We start from the raw sequence: 21,630 nt of genomic DNA on the forward strand, positions 1-21,630 counted from the left end.
TATTTGTTAGAAGCAAGTCACTAAGTCCAGCTCCATCTCTTGAAGAGAGAAGTAGCAAAAACTTGTGGACATACAGTTGACCCTTGAACAACACAGGGGTTAGGAATACTGACCCACCATGAAGTAGAAAATCTGCATATAACTTTTGCCTCCCCCCAGATTTAACTACTAATCGTCTACTGTTGACCAGAAGCCTTAGAGATAACATAAATTGTTGCTTAACACATATTCTGTATGTAACATGTATTATAGACAGTATTCTTACAATACAGTAAATTATGAAAAGAAAATGTTAACGAGAAAACTGGGCAGTTGTAGTGGCTCATTCCTGTAATCCCAGCACTTTGGGAGGCCCAGGCAGGATTGTTTGAGGACTGGAATTCAAGACCAGCCTTGGCAACATAGTGAGACTCCATCTCTACAAAAATTTTTTTTCGCTGGGTGCGGTGGCTCACGCCTGTAATCCCAGCACTTTGGGAGGCCGAGGTGGGCATATCACGAGCTCAGGATATCTGGCTGACATGGTGAAACCCCATCTCTACTAAAAATACAAAAAATTAGCCAGGCGTGGTGGTAGGCACCTGTAGTCCCAGCTACTCAAGAGGCTGAGGCAAGAGAATGGCATGAACCCGGGAGGTGGAGCTTGCAGTGAGCTGAGATCGCACCATTGCACTCCAGCCTGGGCAACAAGAGCAAAACTCTGTCTCAAAAAAAAAAAAAAAAAAAAAAAATTAGCTGGGCATGGTGGCATGCACCTGTGGTCCTAGCTACTTGGGAGTTTGAGGTTTGAGGCAAGAGGAACCCTTGAACCCAGGAGTTTGAGGCTGCAGTGAGCTGTGATCATGCCACAGCAACAGAGTGAGATCCTATCTCAATTAAAAACAAAAAAATCTCACACCTGTAATCCCAGCACTTTGGGAGGCCAAACTGGGAGGATGACTTGAGCCCAGGAGTTCGAGAGCAGCCTGGGCAATATGAAGAGATCCCATTTCTACAAAAATTTTAAAAATTAGCATGTGTGGTGGTGTACACCTGTGGCTCCAGCTACTCCAAAGGCTGAAATGGGAGGATTGTTTGAGCCAGGGAAGGTGAGGCTGAAGTGAGCTATGATTGCGCCACTGCACTCTAGCCTGGGTGACAGAGCAAGATCCTGTAAAAAAAAAAAAAAAAAAAAAAGTCATAAGGAAGAGAAAATATATTTATTATTTATTAAGTGGAAGTGGATCATCATATAGGCCTTCATCCTCACTGTCTTCACATTGAGTAGGCTGAGAAGGAAGAGAAAGAGTAGGAGCTAGTCTTGCTGTCTCAGAAGCAGCAGAGGCAGAAGAAAATTCATGTATAAGCTGACCCAGGCCATTCAAATCCATGTTGTTCAAGGGTCAACTATATTTGAAAAACACCATGTCATTCCTCCATGGGTTATAAAGGTCACATTAGCCCTGCTGCTCCATCCAGACCACCATTTCACCTGAATTTACAACCTTCCTTCTTAGGAGGATCTTGATGTCAGTTTTTAGCACTCACTACCCCTCATGTCAGGAACTACACCCATGTTTGCCAGTCACGAAACCTGTATGTTGGCCATGACCAAGGCTGGAAGACCTGATGAACTGTAACATTTTCTCCAGACCCCAGAGAAACCTCAGATGGGTTACCCCAGACCTGATCACTGACCTACATCCTTCACATGATGGCAGTAGATAGTATGCGCACACTTCACAGGAGTCCCTCGTTTACACCAGTCATGGTGTTCAGCAGGGAGATGCCTGGGCCCTGTGACTACCCAGCCACTTGATTTCTGCCTACTGTCTCCAGTCTGTCTCCTGATTTGGAAGGAACAGTTGAGGCATTCTGACTCTGTATTTAACTGTCCTCTGCCACTGTCCACTGATTGATGATTATACATAAAGTGTCAACTGAATACTCAGTGGTACACATCTTCCTACTAATGACTCCCCTAGTCCTTTCATCTTGCCTTTTATAAGTCTGCATCCAACTTGTTACACTCTAACACCCCCAACAGAACAACTGTGGTTTCTGTATCTCCCAGCTTCTCTGCACCCCCTACCTCCACTAACATCCTAGCAGCCAGGCCATACAAGATAAACTATTTTCCGGGGTCTTGACATTAAGGTAACCAGAGCCAGGCCATGTGGGAGATCATAAGCACAGGACACATCCAGCTCTCCTTCTGGCAAGCAACCCACTCATCTCCAACCTACTCAGAGAACAATGACCTAGGCTTGTTGAGAATAAAAGAGGTCCTTAATCCCATGGCCCTCTGACACCAGCTGTCCCCACCTTGTGGATCCACCTCATCTTTCTGACAGCAAGGCCAATCCTGAATCATTCATATGGTCCAGCAACTAAAGGGTTAATTCGGTGATTCAGGAGGGGCTAAAGGAGCTGTTTTTCCATCTTGCCTCATTCTACCTGTGAGGAGGGGTTGCAGGGAGGGAAAGAAATTGGCCTCTTCAACACCTCCTTCCAGTCCACAGACAGAACTGAAACTGTTACCTAGGTCTCTTCTTCTCAGAGATGATATTTAAAAGATTAACAACCAGTGGCTGGGCGTGGTGGCTCACTCCTGTAATCCCAGCACTTTGGGAGGCCTAGGCAGGTGGATCACTTGATGTCAAGAGTTCAAGACCAGCCTGGGCAACATGGCAAAACCCTATCTCTACCAAAAAAAAAAAAAAAAAAATTATCCTGGTGTGGTGGTGCACACCTGTAGTCCCAGCTACTTGAGAGGCTGAGGTGGGATGATGGCTTGAGCCCAGGAGGCGGAGGTTGCAGTGAGCCGAGATCCTACCATTAACTGCACTCCTGCTTGGGTGACAGAGCCATACTTTGTCTCAAAAATACATAAATAAGCCAGACGCAGTGGCTCATGCTTGTAATCCCAGCACTTTGGGAGGCCAAGGCAGGTGGATCACCTGAATTCAAGACAAGCCTGGCCAAGATGGTGAAACCCTATCTATATTAAAAATACAAAAATTAACCAGGTGTGGTGCCACGCACCTGTAATCCCAGCTACTCAGGAGGCTGAGGTAGGAGAATCGCTTGAACCCAGGAGGCAGAGGTTGCAGTGAGCCAAGATCACGCCACTGCACTCCAGCCTGGGTGACAGAGTGAGACTCCATCTGAAATAAATAAATAAATAAATAAATAATAAACAAGGCCGGGCGCTGTGGCTCATGCCTGTAATCCTAGAACTTGTGGGAGGCCAAGGGGGGGTGGATCACCTGAGGTCAGGTGTTCAAGACCAGCCTGGCAGACATGGCGAAATCCCATCTCTACTAAAAATGCAAAAATTAGCTGGGCATGGTGGCCTGTGTCTGTGGCCCCAATTACAGGGTGGCTGAGGCAGGAGAATCACTTGAACCCAGGAGGGGAGGCAGAGGTTGCAGTGAGCTGAGATCACACCACTGCCCTCCAGCCTGGGTGACAGAGGGAGACTCCATCTCAAAAAAAATTAAATAAATAAAAAATAAATAAATTCCTAATGCTAAATGCCACATAATCAAGCCAAAATTTTACGGAAGTATGTGAATCCCCTAACAGACCAGTTTTTCCTGCAAACAGGAAATTCATAGCAACCATTCAGAAAGAGGCCAGTTAACCCGAGTCAGCATAAGGCCCCCTCTTCTTTAATCCTTAAAAGAAAAGTAACCTGATGTTAATCAATCTATTTTTTTCTATTGTTTGGCTTTCTTGTTCCCACCTTTAAAAACCCACTGTTCTGCCACATGCTGTCTGTTTCATAGAAGTTTTTACTACTTTGTACCTGCTTCTCCAACTCATAATGTTACACAGCCTCTCCAGGTTGTAACCCAAGAAGCAGCCTGGTCTTTCTCGTTCTCTCTCTCTTCCTTCTCTCTTTCATTCCTTTTCTCTCTCACTTCCCTCCTTTCCTCCCTCTGTCCCTTCCTCTTTTCCCCGCTTCCTTCCTTCCTTCCTTGGGTCTCGCTCTGTTGACCAAGCTGGAGTACACTGACCCAATCATAGCTCACTGCAGCCTGGACCTCCCCGGCCCAAGCAATCCTTCTGCCTCTGCCTCCATAGTAGCTGGGACTACAGGCGCACACCACCACGCCCAGCTAATGCTCTTTCTGGTCTGAGTTTTGACCCTCATCCTAACCTGTTGTTCTTTGAGTACACTCTGGGCCTTGATGCATTGGGTCATTCCTGCTTTCCCAGGTGGTAACCGTTCCCGGGCAGGGATTTTAGTTTTCCTTGGAATCTTGCCCCCTCACTATCCTGCCCGCAACCCCCTACGTCTAGCTTCTGGGATCCCAGCTAGGAGCCATGCTATCTCCAACTCTCCCTCTACGGGGACTTGGGACGGGAGAGCTTTTATGAAGCACCGTAATGAAAAGACCAAAAGATTTGGAATCAGTCGCTATTCCAGTTACGGACTCTATTTCCTCGGGCAACTCAAATCAATGCGTGGCAGCCAGTGTATTATGAGCTACCGGAAGTATACAGAAAAGTACCAGAAAAAATACAAGCATTATTATCAGTCGCTCTCAATTAAATAACTGTTATATTTCAACATAGTGTTCGTAACCGCTTTACATTGATGTATTTGTGTAATTTCTTATTATCTGTTTTTCCCAAAGCTGCAGCTCCATCCAAAGTGGGCAATTGAGTATCTTGGTGTTGGGAAAGGCAGTCAGTCATGTGCAGCCTGATGACCCTTGAACAGTTGCAAAACTGTGCCTAGGGCTTGTAGCGTTTACTTAAAAGGAGATAATGAGCTCTCATGCCAGTGCTGGGCTTATTGCCTTGTTTGGGAATTTCCCCATTCAAGGGTTTTATGTTTGGGGACTTGCTGGCCCTATTTTGTTTGTTTGTTTTTTGAGACGGAGTCTCGCTTTGTCTCCGGCTGGAGTGCAGTGGCATGATCTCGGCTCACTGCAACCACCGTCTCCCAGGTTCAAGCGATTCTCCTGCCTCAGCCTTCCAAGTAGCTGGGATTCCAGGCGCCGGGCCACCACACCCAGCTAATTTTTAAAATTATTTTTGGTAGACACAGGGTTCCACCATGTTGGCCAGACTAGTCTCGAACTCCTGACCTCAAGTAATCCGCCCGCCTCGGCCTTCCAAAGCGTTGGGATTACAGGCGTGAGCCACCGTGCCAGGCCGCTGGCCCTATTTTCACCGCTAGCTTTGGATCCGTTTCTTCCGTGAAAGGAGAGAGGCCTCCAGGGCAGCCGTGTAGACCCGATGGGAGGGATGCAGGATAACACGCCAAAGCCGGTATGGATCCGGAACGCGCCTAAGCATCAGAGCTTGGAAGGGAAGTGTCCAGCGGAGGGAGAGAAGAGATATTGGACAAGCCCTGCCGCCCGCCGCCCTGGGGCCAGGGAGAAGCAGAGACGTTGTGCCTCCCAATTTCCTAGAGAGGCCGCGGAGGACCTGGGGAGGTGACACGCGTGCGCAACTGGGGCAGTCGGGAGGTAGGCGCGGGGCAGTCGGCTGAGGTGGCTGCGGTGGGATGATTGACTGTCGGCGGCGGGAGTAGGTGAGCAGCCCGGCGGGGCGCGGGGCGCGGGGCGCGGGATGGGGAGAGGGGGCACCTGTGCAGGCGAGAGTGGCGGGTGAGGCCCGGCCTGGAGGCTGCATCCGGGGCGGGGGTCTGACCGTGGATCCCGCCCCGCCACGCTGAGGGGGTACTTCTTCGCCCTCTGGGCGTCTGGGGCAGAGAATCTGGAAAGAGTCCCGGTTTCTCCCGGCTTTACCTTTTCACCCAATTATGCGAATAAAGCGTGCTTATTAGAGACAATTAGATAACACGGGAAAGTGGAAGAAAAGTGAAAGTAGCCACCGTCCGGAAATCTTAGTCTCCAGGTCTCCTGACATTGAAAACATCTGGCATAGACTTCTCCCTTTTTCTTGTCTTATTTCACTTCCTAGCACCTGTCGCCGTCTAGCATAGCATATATTTGTTTATTGGTTGATCTTCCCATAAGCCCCTTGCCAGGGCAGTGCTCTTTGTCTGCTTTATTAATTGTTGTTACCTTAGTGTGTGGGACATAGTAGGTGCTCCTAGAATGTGTTTGTTAAATTAATGAAAGAAGGAATATCTAAACTGGGAGACAAGAAGAATTGACAGTTTTTAATGTCTTTTTTTTTTTTTTTTTTTAATAGCCCATTGCCAAGTTAAGAATGTAAGAGTGACCTTGAGCCTGGAACATTTCCTTGCAGAGTTAGAGCCCTCACAGCCTGTGCTGCTGCATTTAATGCCTTGTGTCTTTCACTGTTTCAGGCTTCGTGTCTACTCCTTTGTTGTGTTTAATCTCTTAAGTCAGTGGCCTTCATTCATTCTCTCAGCTTTCTGTATTTCACACCCCATGGGAGTGGGGAGGGTGGATTGAGATCTTTCTTCCTTACTAAGTGGGGTGTGTGCATCACACCAGCCCTATTGCTGTGGAGTGGATGTGCTAGCTCTGGGGGATCTTTGCATTGCAGGAGGCTGGATCTTGTGCCCTGTTTCTCCTTTTGCTGTAAGTTTACACTGTTTCTCTTGGGGCCTCATGTGGTTGATGTCTGTCCTCAGCGACCTCAGATCATATGCTGTCCCTTCCTTGATGGCCTTTTAATCTTGGCAGCACAGCCTGACCACCTGGTGAATAGTGGAACAGCCATGGTGATGCACAAGGATCTAATATGTTCCTTTTAGGTGCTGTATGGTATTTCATCATATAAAAATGCTACTTTTATTTAGCCATATTGATGGACAAGTAGGTTGAATCCAGTATTATGTTATTACAGAGAATATTCTAGTGAATACCTGTGTAAATGTCTGAATACCTGTGCAAGTGTTTTTCAGGGCAGATTCTTACAAGTTAAATGCCTGTAGCATAAGGAATATGTCTTTTTAGTTTTACTGTGGACTTTCAAACTATCCTTCCTGTTAGCTATTACATTTCCACTTCTATTAGTGGTTTGTGTTTGGTGTTCTTTTTTTCTTTTTCTTTTCTTTTGGACAGAGATTTTTTCATATTGTTGTATTCAAATATATTCACTCTTTTCATTTTGTTGTCTTAAATTCTTGCTTACACCAGGGTTCTTAGAGTCTTGTGGTTTTTTGTTTGTTTTTAGCTTTTTTTTTTTTTTTTTTGAGACCAAGTCTCACTCTGTGTCACCCAGGCTGGAGTGCAGTGGTGCGATATCAGCTCACTGCAACCTCCCCCTCCCTGGTTCAAGCAATTCTCTGCCTCAGCCTCCCGAGTATCTGAGATTACAGGCGCCTGACACCACACCTGGCTTTTTGTTTTTGTTGTTGTTGTTGTTTGTTTGTTTGCATGTTTAGTAGACATGGGATTTCACCATCTTGGCCAGGTTGGTCTTGAACTCCTGACCTTGTGATCCACCCGCCTTGGCCTCCCAAAGTGCTGGGATTACAGGTGTGAGCCACTGCACCCAGCCTTTTAGTTTTGTTTTTTAAGTTTCTTTAATTTATTTTTTGTGTGATTTTATTTACTATTTTTATTTGCCTAGCCATTTGTCTCAATACAATTCATTGACTAGTTTAATTTTTCCCATTGACTTGTAAGGCTACTGTTACCAACTCTTAAGGGGAGTTGTTTGACTTCAGTGGGTCCTTTACCTGCCTGGTGGTATTCATGCCAATAAAATGAGACCAAGTTCCATTAAGCAGAGCAGAAACTTTATTTGTTTATGAAGGACTGGAGAAGGAAAAGCTCATGCTCAAAGTACCCTCCTCTGGGTGTGGTGAAGAGGGATATTTAAGGTCTCTTAGGGCATGTAGTGGGGCAGGGATTCCTGGAAAGAGGTGGGGCCCTATGGGAAGAACTGGAGTGTGCTCAGTCTCATTCTTTCTTTTTTCTTTCTTGTTTTTTTTTCATTGTTGTTTGTTTGTTTGTTTTTGAGGCAGAGTTTCATTCTTGTTGCCCAGGCTGGAGTTCAGTGGTGTGATCTTGGCTCACCGCAACTTCTGCCTCCCAGGTTGGAGTAGTTCTGCCTCAGCCTCCCTAATAGCTGGGATTACAGGCATGCACCACCATGCCCGGCTAATTTAGTATTTTTAGTAGAGATGGGGTTTCTCCATGTTGGTCAGGCGGGTCTTGAACTCCCGACCTCAGGTGATCCACCCACCTTGGCCTCCCAAAGTGCTGGGATTACAGGCGTGAGCCACCACGCCCGGTCAGTCTCATTGTTTCTTTTGTACTCAGCACTATATGTGCCTAGCAAAGTGTATTTCTCCCTTCTAGGTGGAGATTTTAATAAGGTAATGAAGCAAGGATTCAGGCCTGGGTAGCACTGCTGAGCTAAGTTCTCGTTTGTGGTTACTGACATTTAGTCTTTGTCTCTGTAAGCAAGCACAGCTGCTGGCACAGGTTAATTTTACAGCTGCTGGGGCTCTTTAAAAGAAGGTCTTGCTGCTGTAAGTAGACAGGGATTGTAGGAATTTAATCAACTTGAGCAATCAGACAGTTTTACAGCCTCCTGGCCTGCAGCCTGTTTCTTCCTAAACTCTGTGTGGATTGCAGTCACCTAGTTAGTTAAAACCAGCTCCTGACAGACCCCAGCAACTTATAGATGAACCTGAGTGAACTCTTCTCATTACATGCTAAAGTCTCCACCTGGGAGTAGCTATAGGTTCATTACCATAACTCGTGACTTAGGTGCTGGCATAATGACTGCGTCTGTACCACTGGGACGCCTCCTATACATGCAATAATGTAGCCTCTCCCCTCTCCATTGCTCCATAAAACTCTTCTATTTCCCTCGGAGAGACGCTGCTTTGGAAAATATTCCCAGTGTCCTCCTTACTTAGCCAAGTAATAAAACTCTTATTGATCCAAACTTGAATACTCACAGTTGTTTGTTACTCGCCGGGTGAATGAACCCCATTTTTTTTTTTTTTTAGGTAACACTGTGGTGACACTATCTCTGTCATACATCAAACTTATAAAATTAGCTGGGCATGGTGGTGCATGCCTGTAATCCCAGCTACTCGGAAGGCTGAGGCTGGAGAATCACTTGAATCCAGGAGGCGGAGGTTGCAGTGAGCAGAGATCTCACCACTGCACTCCAGCCTCCGCGACAGAGCAAGATTCCGTCTCCATAGAAACAAAAAAACAAACCTTACATATGTGTATAAGCCTGTGACAGGATTCTGTACTTTTCCTTTTATCTACGGTTTGCATATTTCTTCAGTAATACGTGCTGTGTTAAGTACTACAGCTTCATATTAAACCTTATCGTCTGGTAGAACAAAACTTTCCACATCTAAAAAGTTTTCTTGACTATTATTTTACTCATTCATTTGAATTTTAGAATATGCTTATCAAGCTCTAAGAAAAATTACATTGTGATTGGCTGGGATTTTGTTGACTTTGCATGTTAATTTAGAAAAAATGGACATCTTGAAGGAGTGTTTTCCCACACAAAATGTATTTATATCTGTTATGTCTTTTGGCAGAGTTTTCTATTTCTCCACTAAGGTCTTGTACATTTTTTATTGGCTGTATTTCTGAGTACTTTATATTTTTTGTTGCTATTGTATTAATTCATTTCTGATTGGTTGCTATTGTGTTGGAAAGTTATTGAGTATATGTTGATTATATATTCAACCTCCTGAATGTCCTATCATGTTCTAAATGTTTTTTTGGTTCATTCTGTGTAATTTTTTAGGTGATGTTTCATATCATTCATGGGTATATTTGCTTTGCATCTTTCTTGTCTGTTTTCTGCATATTTTTTTCTTGTCTAATTGCATTGTCTAGGATTACATTGTTTGTTCCTATTTTTAATTGCAAAGCATTTTGTGTCTTTACCATTTAGTGTCACGTCTGTTGGAGATTTCTTTTGTCTATTCTGCATATCAGTTTAAGGATGTCTCTATTCCTGGATTGTTAAGAGTGTGCACAAAAAGAAGATATAGTTACTTAATTTTAAGAGAATACCAATACTGTAAATAACTTTATGTCAATAAATGTGAAAAGCTAGATGAATACTTGGATTGTTTCTTCCTTCTTACTATTATGTATAATGCTGCTATAAACATTTGTGTATGAGTTTTTGTATGGACATTTATTTTATCTTGGGTATATATATAGGAGTAGAATTGATAGGTCAATTAGTAAATGTATGTTTAACTTCATGAGGAACTGTCAGACTGTTTTCATAAGTGTGTGCATCAATTTACATTTCCACCAGCAGTGGATAAAGTTTCAGTATCTCCACATTCTCACTGATTTTTTATTTATTTTTCTGAGACAGCGTCTTGCTCTGTCCCCTAGGCTGGAGTGCAGTGGGGTGATCTTGGCTTACTGTAGCCTCGACCTTACAGGCCCAGGCGATCTTCTTACCTCAGCCTCCTGGGTAGCTGGGACCACAAGGTGCATGCCACCAGGCCTAGCTAATTTTTTGTATTTTTTGTAGAGATAGGATTTTGCCATGTTGCCTAGGCTGGTCTTGAATTCCTGGACTCAAGCAATCCCCTCACCTTGGCCTCCCATGATTGCTTATTATTGGATTTTTGTTCTAGCCACCTTACTGGGTATGAAGTACTATCTTATTGTTCTGTTAATCTGCATTCCCTGATGACTATCCTGTGTACTTATTAGACATTTTAATATTTTCTTTGGAGAAATGTCAATTCAGACCCTTTGGCCATTTTTATTTTTGAGATGGAGTCTCATTCTGTCACCCAGGCTGGAGTTTAGTGATGCAATCTCAGCTCACCGCAACCTCTGCCTCCTAGGTTCAAGTGATTTTACTGCCTCAGCCTCCCGAGTAGCTGGGATTACAGGTGCCTGCCACCATGCCCGGCTAATTTTTGTATTTTTAGTAGAGACGAGGTTTCGCCATGTTGGCCAGGCTGGTCTCAAACTCCTGACCTCAGGTGATCTACCTGCCTCGGCCTCCTAAAGTGCTGGGATTATAGGCATGATCCACTGTGCCCTGGCCCTATTTTAAAATTTGTTGTTTTTTTCTTTTTATTATTGAGTTGTAATATATAAAGAATATAAATATATATTCTGTGTATATAAAGAATATAAATATATATTAATATATTTATATATTAAAGAACATAAATATATTCTTTATATATTCTAGATACAAGTCTTTATCAGATACATGATTAGCCAGTGTTTTCTTCCAGTCTGTGGATGGCTTTTCACTTTCACTTTCTTCTTATAGTCTTTTGTGTACAAGAGGTTTTCCTTTTGGTAAAGTCCAATTTATTTATTTTTTCCTTGTTTTCATATGATTTTTGTGTGCATGTGGCAAGAATCCATTGAATGTCACAAAGACTTATACCTAGGTTTCTTATAAGAGTTTTAGAGTTTTAGTTTAGGTTTTTTTTTTTTTTTTTTTTGACATAGATCGCTCTGTTGCCCAGGCTGGAGTTCAATGGCACGATCTTGGCTTACTGCAATCTCTACCTCCCATGTTCAAGCAATTCTCCTGCTTCAGCTTCCTGAGTAACTGGGATTACAAGGGCCCACCACCATGCTCAGCTAATTTTTTCTATTTTTAATAGAGATGGGGTTTTGCCATGTTGGCCAGGCTGGTCTTGAACTCCTGACCACAGGTGATTGACCTGCTTCGGCCTCCCAAAGTGCTGGGATTACAGGCTTGAGCCACTGCACCCGGCAAGGTTTAGTTCCTATATGTAGGTCTTTGATCTTTTAGAAGTTATTTTTATAGATGGAGTGAGGTAGAGCACCATCTTCATTATTTTGCAGGTGCATATCCACTTGTCTCAGCACCATTTGTTGAAAGGATCATTCTTTCCACTTTGAATGATCTTGGCACCATTGTTGTAAAATAATGACTAGAGATATATGAGTTTATTTCTGGACTCTTAATTCTAATCCATTGAACTGTATGTCTATTCTTATGCCAGGAAGCAATACAGTGAAGACTGTTGTTCTGTAGGAAGTTTTGAAATTGAGAAGTTTGAGTCCTTCAACTTATTCCTCTTTTTCAAGAAGAATTGTGATTGTATGGGTCTCTTCAGTTTCCACATAATTTTAGAATTGGCTTTCGACTTCTAAAAAGATGCCCCCTGGGAATCTGATAGGGATTGTGTAGAACCTGTAGATGAGTTTTGGGAATATCAATGGGACTTGTGTTTGAAGAAAAGAGAGGAATTAAAATGTTTTGGCCAGTGCGTGAATTCATTGACACAACTTGGGAAATCCAGAGAGGAAGGCAGTAAGAACATGCATGTTAGACATTGAACTTAAGGTGTTGCAGGACCCCCAAGTGAAATGTCCCATAGGCAACAGGAGGCATGTGGTAGGGGTCTAGGAGGGAAAGAAGAACTGTGAGAGCGGTATTAAAGCAATGAGAGTTGGTCAGATTGCTGACGGAAAGAACAAGGAAGCACTGGGCCCTGAGTTTTAAGGGGTCTATAATGAGAGGGCAGGAGCAGGAAGAGGAACCAGGGCATGAGGAACCACAACTGTGAGGGGAAAATCAGGGCTGGCTGGTGCTAGGGAAGCCATGGGAGAGAGAGTGTGGCCAGAATAGCTTCCTTGAAAAAGGTTGATGAGAGTGAGGGCTTGGAGGAACACCCAGTTCTCAGCTTGATACCGGACCTTGTACTGTGCCCTCCAGGGAAAATTCACAGCACTCTTGGGATAATGCCTTATGGAAGAGGTTAAGAGTCAGTGTGTGTGGAGGTGCCTGGGTTCTCTTGAATCCACTTATTGGGAATATAGATCTTATGGGAGCCGGAAGCAGGGCTTGTCCCACTCATAGCTTTCTTTCCTCCCTCAGCTCAATGTGCTTCTCCAGTTCCTACCCTTCCTCAAGTGGGGAACTCAGGACTTCGGATGGTCAGGCCCCAGGTGAGCTTGGTTCTTTGTGTTTTTACCACGTCCCCATTAGTCTGGTCCAGGAATGGCTAGAGGTCTCACCCCCAGGACTCTGCCCCATCTAAGACTGTTCCTGTGGCTCTCCTGCCTCATTGCTTCCCCTGGAGGTAATGGACTCTATCTTGCCCTGGACTTGTCGTTTTTGAGGTGTCATCTCAGCTCCTCTCTCCCACACTTTTGCCCACGAAGAGCCCATACCCTGTGCCCTCTGTACCCCTGATGACTCTGCCCCTCAGGCTGTGAATGTTCCTGAGCAATTGAAGCTTGTCATTCCAGGATACTGTGGCGTATGAGGACCTGTGTGTGGACTATACTCAGAAGAAATGGAAATGTCCCGCACTCAGTCAGAGAGCCCTGCAGTGGAACATGATACCGCAAAATGACCATGGCATGGCCTCCTTGGGTAATAGATTCTGTTTCCTAGTCACTTAGAGTCTGCATGCTGCACATTGTCTTTTCTATATTCCTTGTCTCTTTAAACTTTTTATTATGAAAATTTCCAAACACAGATAAACTAGAGTGAATAATATAAGAGCTGGTGTGTGTGAAGCTGCCTGGGTCCTCTTGAATAGGGACCCTTTGCACCCTTCCCTCAGCTTGAACAATGATCAGCATCCTCTTTACCTCATTATTGATTGACATAAGGTGATTTAGGTAGGGTTTTTTGAGTTGTAAGGAATAGAGAGCCACTCAAGTTATTGTAAGTAAGGAGCTGTGAGTCATAGGCTTAAAGGAATGAGAACCCGGAAGAAACTGATCAGCCAGACCAGACTGTGGGAAGCAGGGCCTTGACTCAGGGCAGCCTGGGAGCCTGAGCAGCAAAAGCAAATACATGTTGATGCCTGTGTTCCAGTGTGAATGTAATACAGCTGCTCTCAGTGTATCTGTTTTCTCTCTGCTTGTCCTCCTCCTGCTGCCCGTTTTCTTCACTGTGAATCTTTTGTCCTTTTCATAGCTCTTTCCTAATTGTACTTCCTGTTCCCTTATATTTGTCGCTTGCTATGTCTCCTAATGGCTTGACTTCTCTCCATGTGTCACTTCAGATTCCACTGCCACTCATAATTTTGCCCTACTTTAAGTTCCAAATTTCCTGAGAGACAGATTCCTTTTGCTATAGCCATTACCCATCACCTCAGTTGGGCAGAGCTTTGGCCCAAGCCATGGCAGAGGCTGAAGACCAACCTACAGATAAGCTGCCCTTGGATCTAGTACCTGGTTCTGGTCCATTCACTTGCGGTCCATCATGGGATGTTCAGGGTCACTTGCCACAAAGCATGGTTGCCTAAGTGTTCCTCTCTGCAAAGACTGGGGCAGTGCAGTTTCCTGGGAGGGCTTCTTGGCAGGGCAGGTGCTGTGATTGATTCGTATAGGGCAGTAGCCAACTCTGGAAAGGGTGGGCTTAGGAATCACTCACCCAGACATCTTAAACTTTTCATAGGCTAACTGGCACGATGGCTGTGGCCCCAATTCAGATGTGATTGAAAGGAACCCACATTTTGGTGTTTTTCCTTGGCCATGATTGCTCTGCCTTCTCCCAGATTTTGTATTCAGAATTCCAAAAGGCAAATATTTACCTGTTCAGTTCCTTTATATTCTAGAGAATCAAAGAAATTTTAATTTATATTTCAAATGATTGATATCCCTGTTATCTTTTCTGGGAGTACACACTGGCTCCTACCAGGCCAATGCTCTGAGGGCCAGTGGCATCCCCACTTTTGGAAATCTGCTGTCTCCTTCAATACTGCCGTCCAGCTTTTCTTAACCGATAGCTTCTCCGAATCTCATTACTGTCCTGTCATACAACATCTCTCCTTTTGTACGCTTTCCTAATCATACCCTCATAGTAGAAATTTCTCAACTCATTCCCATCTTTTCCTTGTCTCTTTCTTATACTTGACTTGAGGTATTTGCCGGCCTTCCCTCTCCCAACATCTTTTCTGAGAACCATGGAACCATATAATGTCATGGTTGGAAGGGAACTCAAAGTTTACCATTTTGCTAAAGAGACATGACATGAGAGTGACTTATATAAGATCACAGCATGCTTTGCAATCCAGTCCCTTGCTTTCCAATGGCCTTTCTGACTTGGCTGTGCTGGCTCGATATCTTTTTTCCACCCTCCTCCACTGACCAGCTTCTTCTTCCTTGTCCATCCCTAAGATACAATTGAGCATTTTGCTCTTGTTTTTAATGTGTCATCTCATTTCTTAACCACAATGTGACTTTTTTTCAGGTATGTTAGCTCTTTATGATTCTGTTTCTTCAACAGGAAAAGAAATGAGTAAAAGTTGTCGTCTTCTTTCTTTTGGCAGCAGGTAGGAACGTGATGGAGAGTTCGGAGTTGATTCCGAAGCAGGAAATTTTTAAAGGATCAGAGTCATCTAATAGCACATCAGGGGGACTCTTTGGGGTGGTTCCTGGGGCAGCAGAGATTGGAGATGTTTGTGAAGATACCTTCAAGGAGTTAGAAGGACATATCACAAATGAAGAAGGGAGCAGACTAGAAAGTGATTTCTTGGAAATAACAGATGAAGATAAGAAAAAATGCACAAAAGACAGATATGAGGAATATAAGGAAGTTGGGGAACATCGACATCTGTCCTCCAGTCCTGCTGAACATGAAGGAGTTTTAAAGGGACAGAAATCCTATCGATGTGATGAATGTGGCAAAGCTTTTTGTTGGAGTTCTCACCTTATTGGCCATCAGAGAATCCACACTGGAGAGAAACCCTATGAGTGTAATGAGTGTGGGAAGACCTTCAGGCAAACCTCCCAGCTCATTGTTCATCTCAGAACCCACACAGGGGAAAAACCCTATGAATGCAGTGAGTGTGGAAAGGCGTATAGGCACAGCTCCCATCTCATTCAACATCAGAGACTCCATAATGGAGAGAAACCCTATAAATGTAATGAATGTGCAAAAGCTTTTAATCAGAGCTCCAAACTCTTCGACCACCAGAGAACCCACACTGGGGAGAAACCTTATGAATGTAAGGAGTGTGGGGCAGCCTTTAGTCGCAGTAAAAATCTTGTTCGACATCAGGTTCTGCACACTGGTAAGAAACCTTATAAGTGTGATGAATGTGGGAGAGCTTTCTGTTCCAATAGAAATCTCATTGACCATCAGAGAACCCACACTGGGGAGAAGCCTTATAAATGTAATGAATGTGGCAAAGCCTTCAGTCGGAGTAAATGTCTTATTCGACATCAGAACCTCCACACTGGGGAAAAGTCATACAAATGTAGTGAATGTGGGAAAGCCTTCAATCAGATCTCTCAACTCGTTGAGCATGAGCGAATTCATACTGGAGAAAAACCTTTTGAATGTAGTGAGTGTGGTAAGGCATTCGGTCTGAGTAAATGTCTTATTCGGCACCAGAGACTTCACACAGGTGAGAAGCCCTATAAATGCAATGAGTGTGGAAAATCCTTCAATCAAAACTCATACCTCATTATACACCAGAGAGTTCACACTGGTGAGAAACCCTATGAATGTCATGAGTGTGGGAAGGGCTTCAGTTATAATTCTAGTCTTATGGTACATCAGAGAACCCATACTGGGGAAAAACCCTATAAATGCAATAGTTGTGAGAAAGCCTTTAGTGACAGCTCACAGCTTACTGTGCACCAGAGAGTCCACACTGGAGAGAAACCTTATGAATGTATTGAGTGTGGGAAAGCCTTTAGTCAGCGTTCCACTTTTAATCACCACCAGCGAACTCACACTAGAGAGAAGCCCTCAGGTCTGGCTTGGTCATCATCTTAAGGCATGGTTCTCTGAGACAGAGAGCAAAGACCTTTGAGTTAAGCTTTCTTTATAAGAAGGATGTTGATCATGGTCTCCTTGGAGACCGCTAATCACAGTGGGGACCATACCCTACTTGCTTTTCCTTGGGTCACTAAGGTGGGAGAGTAGGTGCAAGTTAGTCTGATCCTTACTTAGAAATTAGGAAATTAGGGATTACATCTGTCATTAACTTGTAGGTTTCCTTCCTTCTCTTAAAAAATGATTTAAAAAATCTGTCTGGTTAGTATGCATTCCATAATCAGATTCTGCATTTGAAGAACAGCAGTTGTATTATCTTTATTCTATTGCAGTTCCTCCACTGGACCATTTATGTAAAGTCACTTTTAAAGTCATTCTACAAGATTGTTCTTCCCTGCTCCTTGGCTATCTCCTTCCACAGCTATTTTTAAAATTTGTACTGTAAGCTACATCCTCTCATCATTTTTGTGTTTTCTAGCTAGAAAACTTTTTCTTTCTGTTTACTAATCACTTCCTTCACAATGTTCAAGATTTATGCCATCTCTGAAAGACTTTCTTCAAATAGTTGTTTGTTTAGTTTATACTTCTCAATAGAAGTATAAAGTATAAATATATAATTTGGCCTTAATGCTTTAAATTAGCTGGTGCTATGATGTATAACTGTTAAATGTTTTTGTAAATTGTTCTCAATCTACAATGTGATATGTGTATCACATATATACAGAGTATACACATATATAGTTGTGTATGTGTATACTTTCTTTTTTTGTTTTTTTTTTGAGACAGAGTCTCAGTCTTGCTTTTGTTGCCCAGGCTGGAGTGCAGTGGTGCAATCTTGGCTCACCACAACCTCTGCTTCTCGGGTTCAAGTGGTTCTTCTGCCTCAGCCTCCCGAGTAACTGGGATTACAGGCATGCACCACCATGCATGGCTAATTTTTTTTTTTTTTGTATTTTTAGTAGAGATGAGGCTTCTCTGTGTTGGTCAGGCTGGTCTGAAACTCCCAACCTCGGGTGATCTGCCCATCTCGGCCTCCCAATGTGCTGGGATTACAGCTGTGAGCCACGGCACCCAGCTGCATATGTGTATACTTTCATACCAGCTTGTAAGCTTCTGAGATCAGGTATGGTATCTATTTATTTTAGTATATACATAATAGTTTGAGTATGCTAGTTCTTAAGTTTTAAAATTCAAATTGAGCCATCATTAACATGGGCACAGGCTCCCCTCTCCCCATCACATCCACTGCACTAGAAGCTTCTAAAGAAGGAAGTAGGCTGGGTGCAGTGGTTCACGCCTGTAATCCCAGCACTTTGGGAGGCCGAGGCGGGCAGATCACGAGGTCAGGAGATCGAGACCATCCTGGCTAACATGGTGAAACCCCATCTCTACTAAAAATACACACACACAAAAAAAGCCGGGCACAGTGGCTCACGCCTGTAATCCCAGCACTTTGGGAAGCCGAGGTGGGCAGATCACTTGATGTCAGGAGTTCGAGACCAGCCTGGCCAACACGGTGAAACCCTGTCTCTACTAAAAATACAAAAATTAACGAAGTGTGGTGGCGGGTACCTGTAATGCCAGTTACTTGGTAGGCTGAGGCAGGAGAATCGCTTGCACCTGAGAGGCAGAGGTTGTAATGAGCTGAGATCGTGCCACTGCACTTCAGCCTGGGTGACAGAGTGAGACTACATCTCAAAAACAAAAAACAAACAAAAAACACCTTACAGTCAAAATTTACTGCAAGAAGACTTGACTTTCATGGCTGTAATACAGATGATTGAAAATTTCAACTGGTAGCATTCCTGGATGATTAGAATTCAGAGTGATGAGGTTTTTGGTAAAATAGTAGTATCAAACTAATCAGTTTTCCATATCAGCTAGTCCTTTCTCACTACAACTGCTGTCTTAATTTCAAGATGAGAACCGTGCCTTAATTATCTTCCAGACCATCTTTCCTTCTGCAAAGACATAAGAAACAAGAAATATTCTCAGAGTATTTTCTTTCCTTCTGCAGTCCTATGTCAGTCCATGAGCTTGAACCACCTTTCCTTCCACCCTTGCAATAATGGCCCAGTGCTGGTGGACCTTTGACTCTAATGTTCACCCTGTTCTCTTTCCATCCCCGAGACATTTTTTTTTTTTTTTTTTTTTTGAGGTGGAGTCTCACTCTGTCGCCCAGGCTGGAGTGCAGTGGCGCGATCTCTGCTCACTGAAAGCTCTGCCTCCTGGGTTCACGCCATTCTTCTGCCTCAGCCTCCTGAGTAGCTGGGACTCCAGGCGCCCACCACCACGCCCGGCTAATTTTTTTGTATTTTTAGTGAAGACGGGGTTTCACCACGTTAGTCAGGATGATCTTGATCTCCTGACCTTGTGATCCACCTGCCTCGGCCTCCCAAAGTGCTGGGATTACAGGCGTGAACTACCACACCTGGCCTCCATCCCCCAGACTTCTTAACAGGCTGACAGGATCCACAGTGTGACAAAGGTGGAGGAGGAGGCTAGAGGGGCAATGTCAGTCATGTAACCTGGAGGGGTGATTTTGTGAGCTGTTGTGTATGTTTCAGAAATGCAGAAGAAAGGAAAGAGTTGAGGATCAAGAAAATCAGAATTAAATGTGATTGGGGAGATGTCTCAAAGTCAGAAAGGATTACTGGGGGCCTAAAGTTTTTCAGGGCCTTAGAAACTACTGAACTTGGCTGGGCACAGTGGTTCATGCCTGTAATCCCAGCACTTTGGGAGGCTGAGGCAGTCAGATCACTTGAGTCCAGGAGTTTGAGATCAGCCTGGTCAACATGCTAAAACCCCGTTTCTACTAAAAATACAAAAATTATCTGGGTGTGGTGGTGCACGCCTGTAATCCCAGCTACTTGGGAGGCTGAGGCAAGAGAAGCACTTGAACCTGGGGGACAGAGATTGCAGTGAGCCAAGATCACGCTACTGTACTCCAGCCAGGGCAACAGAGTGAGACTCTGTCTCAAACAACAACAACAACAAAAGCACAAAACTGAACTTAAGACACAGCTGGAATTTTACCATTTGTGAATATGTATTTTAAATGTTTTCAGCTTGTTTTTTTGTATTTTTTTCCATTTTCCTTTAAAAGATACGCAGATAGGACTTTTTCCTCTTTAAGTGTCTTATTTTGGGAGCCTCCAGATTTCAGGGAAGAGCCCCACACCATATGAGTACACGAGTTGGACATTTCTGGTTCCCTGCCCTGAATTGGACATTGCCAGTCATGTCTGCAGAACTCTCCTGCCTGTTGGAAGCTGCAGTTTTACTTTCTGGTTCTTGTCTGTTCATCCCCTACCATACTAAACCCCTAGAGTGTGGGAATGTGCACCATTCCTAACTATATTAACTCACTACCACCAGTCTGGTGTGGGTGCTCAGTACAAGTGAATCCTGAAAAAGCCTCAGGCTCTTGGATGGAGGAAAATTGGCTGCATTTGAAAGCCATACTTCAATTTCTATTGGTCATTGCTAGTATAAACTTTAATTATTGATTTAAACATTTTATCTGGATCCAATTATGTCGATAAATTATTTTTAGGTTTAATAGTTTGTTAGATTCATTTCCTAGCTTTTCTAGGTTTATAATAAATAATTTATTTGTCTTTTAATTTGATGTCACTTATGTTATGCATTAGCAAGAACTTCGAAAAACATGGAACAGTAGATGTCTTTCTCTTAACTCTCGGGGGAATGTTTTTAGTCTTTTGCAATTTCATATGGTGTTCATTGTTGGATTCTGATGTTCTGTTGCATTTAGGAAGTTTCCTTCTAATCTTATTTCTAGAAGAAGCTGTGTAGTTTAGTGGTTAAGAGCATAGATTTTGTTCCCAGTGCCCTAGGTTCAAATCCTGAGTCCACCACTTTCTTAGGTGTGTGACCCTGGGCAAATCACTTAGCTTCCTTGTATCTTAGTTCCTCCATCTATAAAATGGAGCCACTTCACAGAGTTGTGAGGAATACATTATTGTAACAATGCTGGGCACACAGTGCACAGTTTCCCAATTATTATTATACTTAGAGTTTTGTTTTTGGTTTTTTTTTTTTTAGACAAGGTCTCCCTCTGTTGCTCAGGCTGGAGTGTAGTGATGTGACCATAGGTCACCTCAGCCTTGAACTCCTGGGCTCAAGGGATGCTCCTGCCTCAACCTCCCCTGTAGTTAGGAATACAGGCATGTGCCACCACGCCCAAGTTTTTATTTTTGTTTTTTGTAGAGATAGGGTTTCGCTGTTTTGCTCAGGTTGGTCTTGTGGTCCTGGCCTCGAGCAGCCATCCTGCCTTGGCTTCCCTAAATGCTGGGAATACAGGTGTGAGTCACTAGGCCTGGACTAAAAGTTTTTATTAGGATTGGTTACTATATTATATCAAGTTTAAAAACTCCATCGTTGTAATTTTATGAGTTACTTTTTTTTTTTTTGTAATTCATTTTCTTGACAAGTTTGCAAATATTTGTAGTTTCCTTGTACTTTTCAAGTAAAATCTATTTGTTCATAGTGAGTTTTTATTAAGTACAGAAGTAGATTCAATTTGGTAATGCTTTGCTAGCTTTGCAAAAGAATTTGGAAAAAATGTTGGTTTAACTTATTACCATGTAGAGTTTGTGTAACATGGGAATTGTTCCTTGAAGACTTGCTAAAAGTAACTGGGCCTGGTTCTTTGGGTGAGGGGATTGGGAGGGATGTATCTTTAGCAACTCTTTTAGTCAGTTTGAGCTATTGTAACAAAATACCTAGAGGGTGGCTTAAACAACAAACATTTATTCCTCACAGTTCTGTAGGCTTTAAAGTTCAACATCAAGATGCTAGAATGGTTGAGTGCTGGTGAGGGCTCTCTTCTCGTTTGCAGATGGCCCCCCTTTTTCCTGTGTCCTCAAATTTCAGAGAGCAAGAGCACTGGTGCCTCTTCCAAGTCTTTTAAGGGCATTAGTGAGAATGAGGGCCCCATTCTCATGACCTACTCCAATCCTAGTTATTTTCCAAAGG

At 43.6% G+C, this 21,630-nt stretch overlaps 1 protein-coding gene across 6 annotated transcripts; it reads left to right on the top strand.

Moving 5' to 3' along the window:
- Positions 1-5,081: 5,081 nt before the first annotated feature.
- Positions 5,082-17,432, top strand: ZNF852 (zinc finger protein 852). Of its 6 annotated transcripts, XM_031663418.1 has the most exons (5): positions 5,082-5,530; positions 8,903-9,243; positions 12,769-12,839; positions 13,143-13,269; positions 15,179-17,432. In XM_031663418.1, exons 3-5 carry the CDS (start codon positions 12,825-12,827, stop codon positions 16,630-16,632), a joined length of 1,596 nt encoding a protein of 531 aa, XP_031519278.1. In that variant the 5' UTR covers positions 5,082-5,530; positions 8,903-9,243; positions 12,769-12,824; the 3' UTR covers positions 16,633-17,432. The 6 variants fall into 6 exon arrangements, with proteins under 6 accessions (XP_031519278.1, XP_031519277.1, XP_031519279.1 ...); XM_031663417.1 differs by lacking the exon at positions 8,903-9,243; XM_031663419.1 differs by lacking the exon at positions 8,903-9,243 and having other exon boundaries at positions 15,182-17,432.
- The last annotated feature ends 4,198 nt before the right edge of the window (positions 17,433-21,630 follow it).

This window comes from Papio anubis, chromosome 2, assembly GCF_008728515.1.
Source record: "Papio anubis isolate 15944 chromosome 2, Panubis1.0, whole genome shotgun sequence".
Taxonomy (NCBI): domain Eukaryota; kingdom Metazoa; phylum Chordata; class Mammalia; order Primates; family Cercopithecidae; genus Papio; species Papio anubis.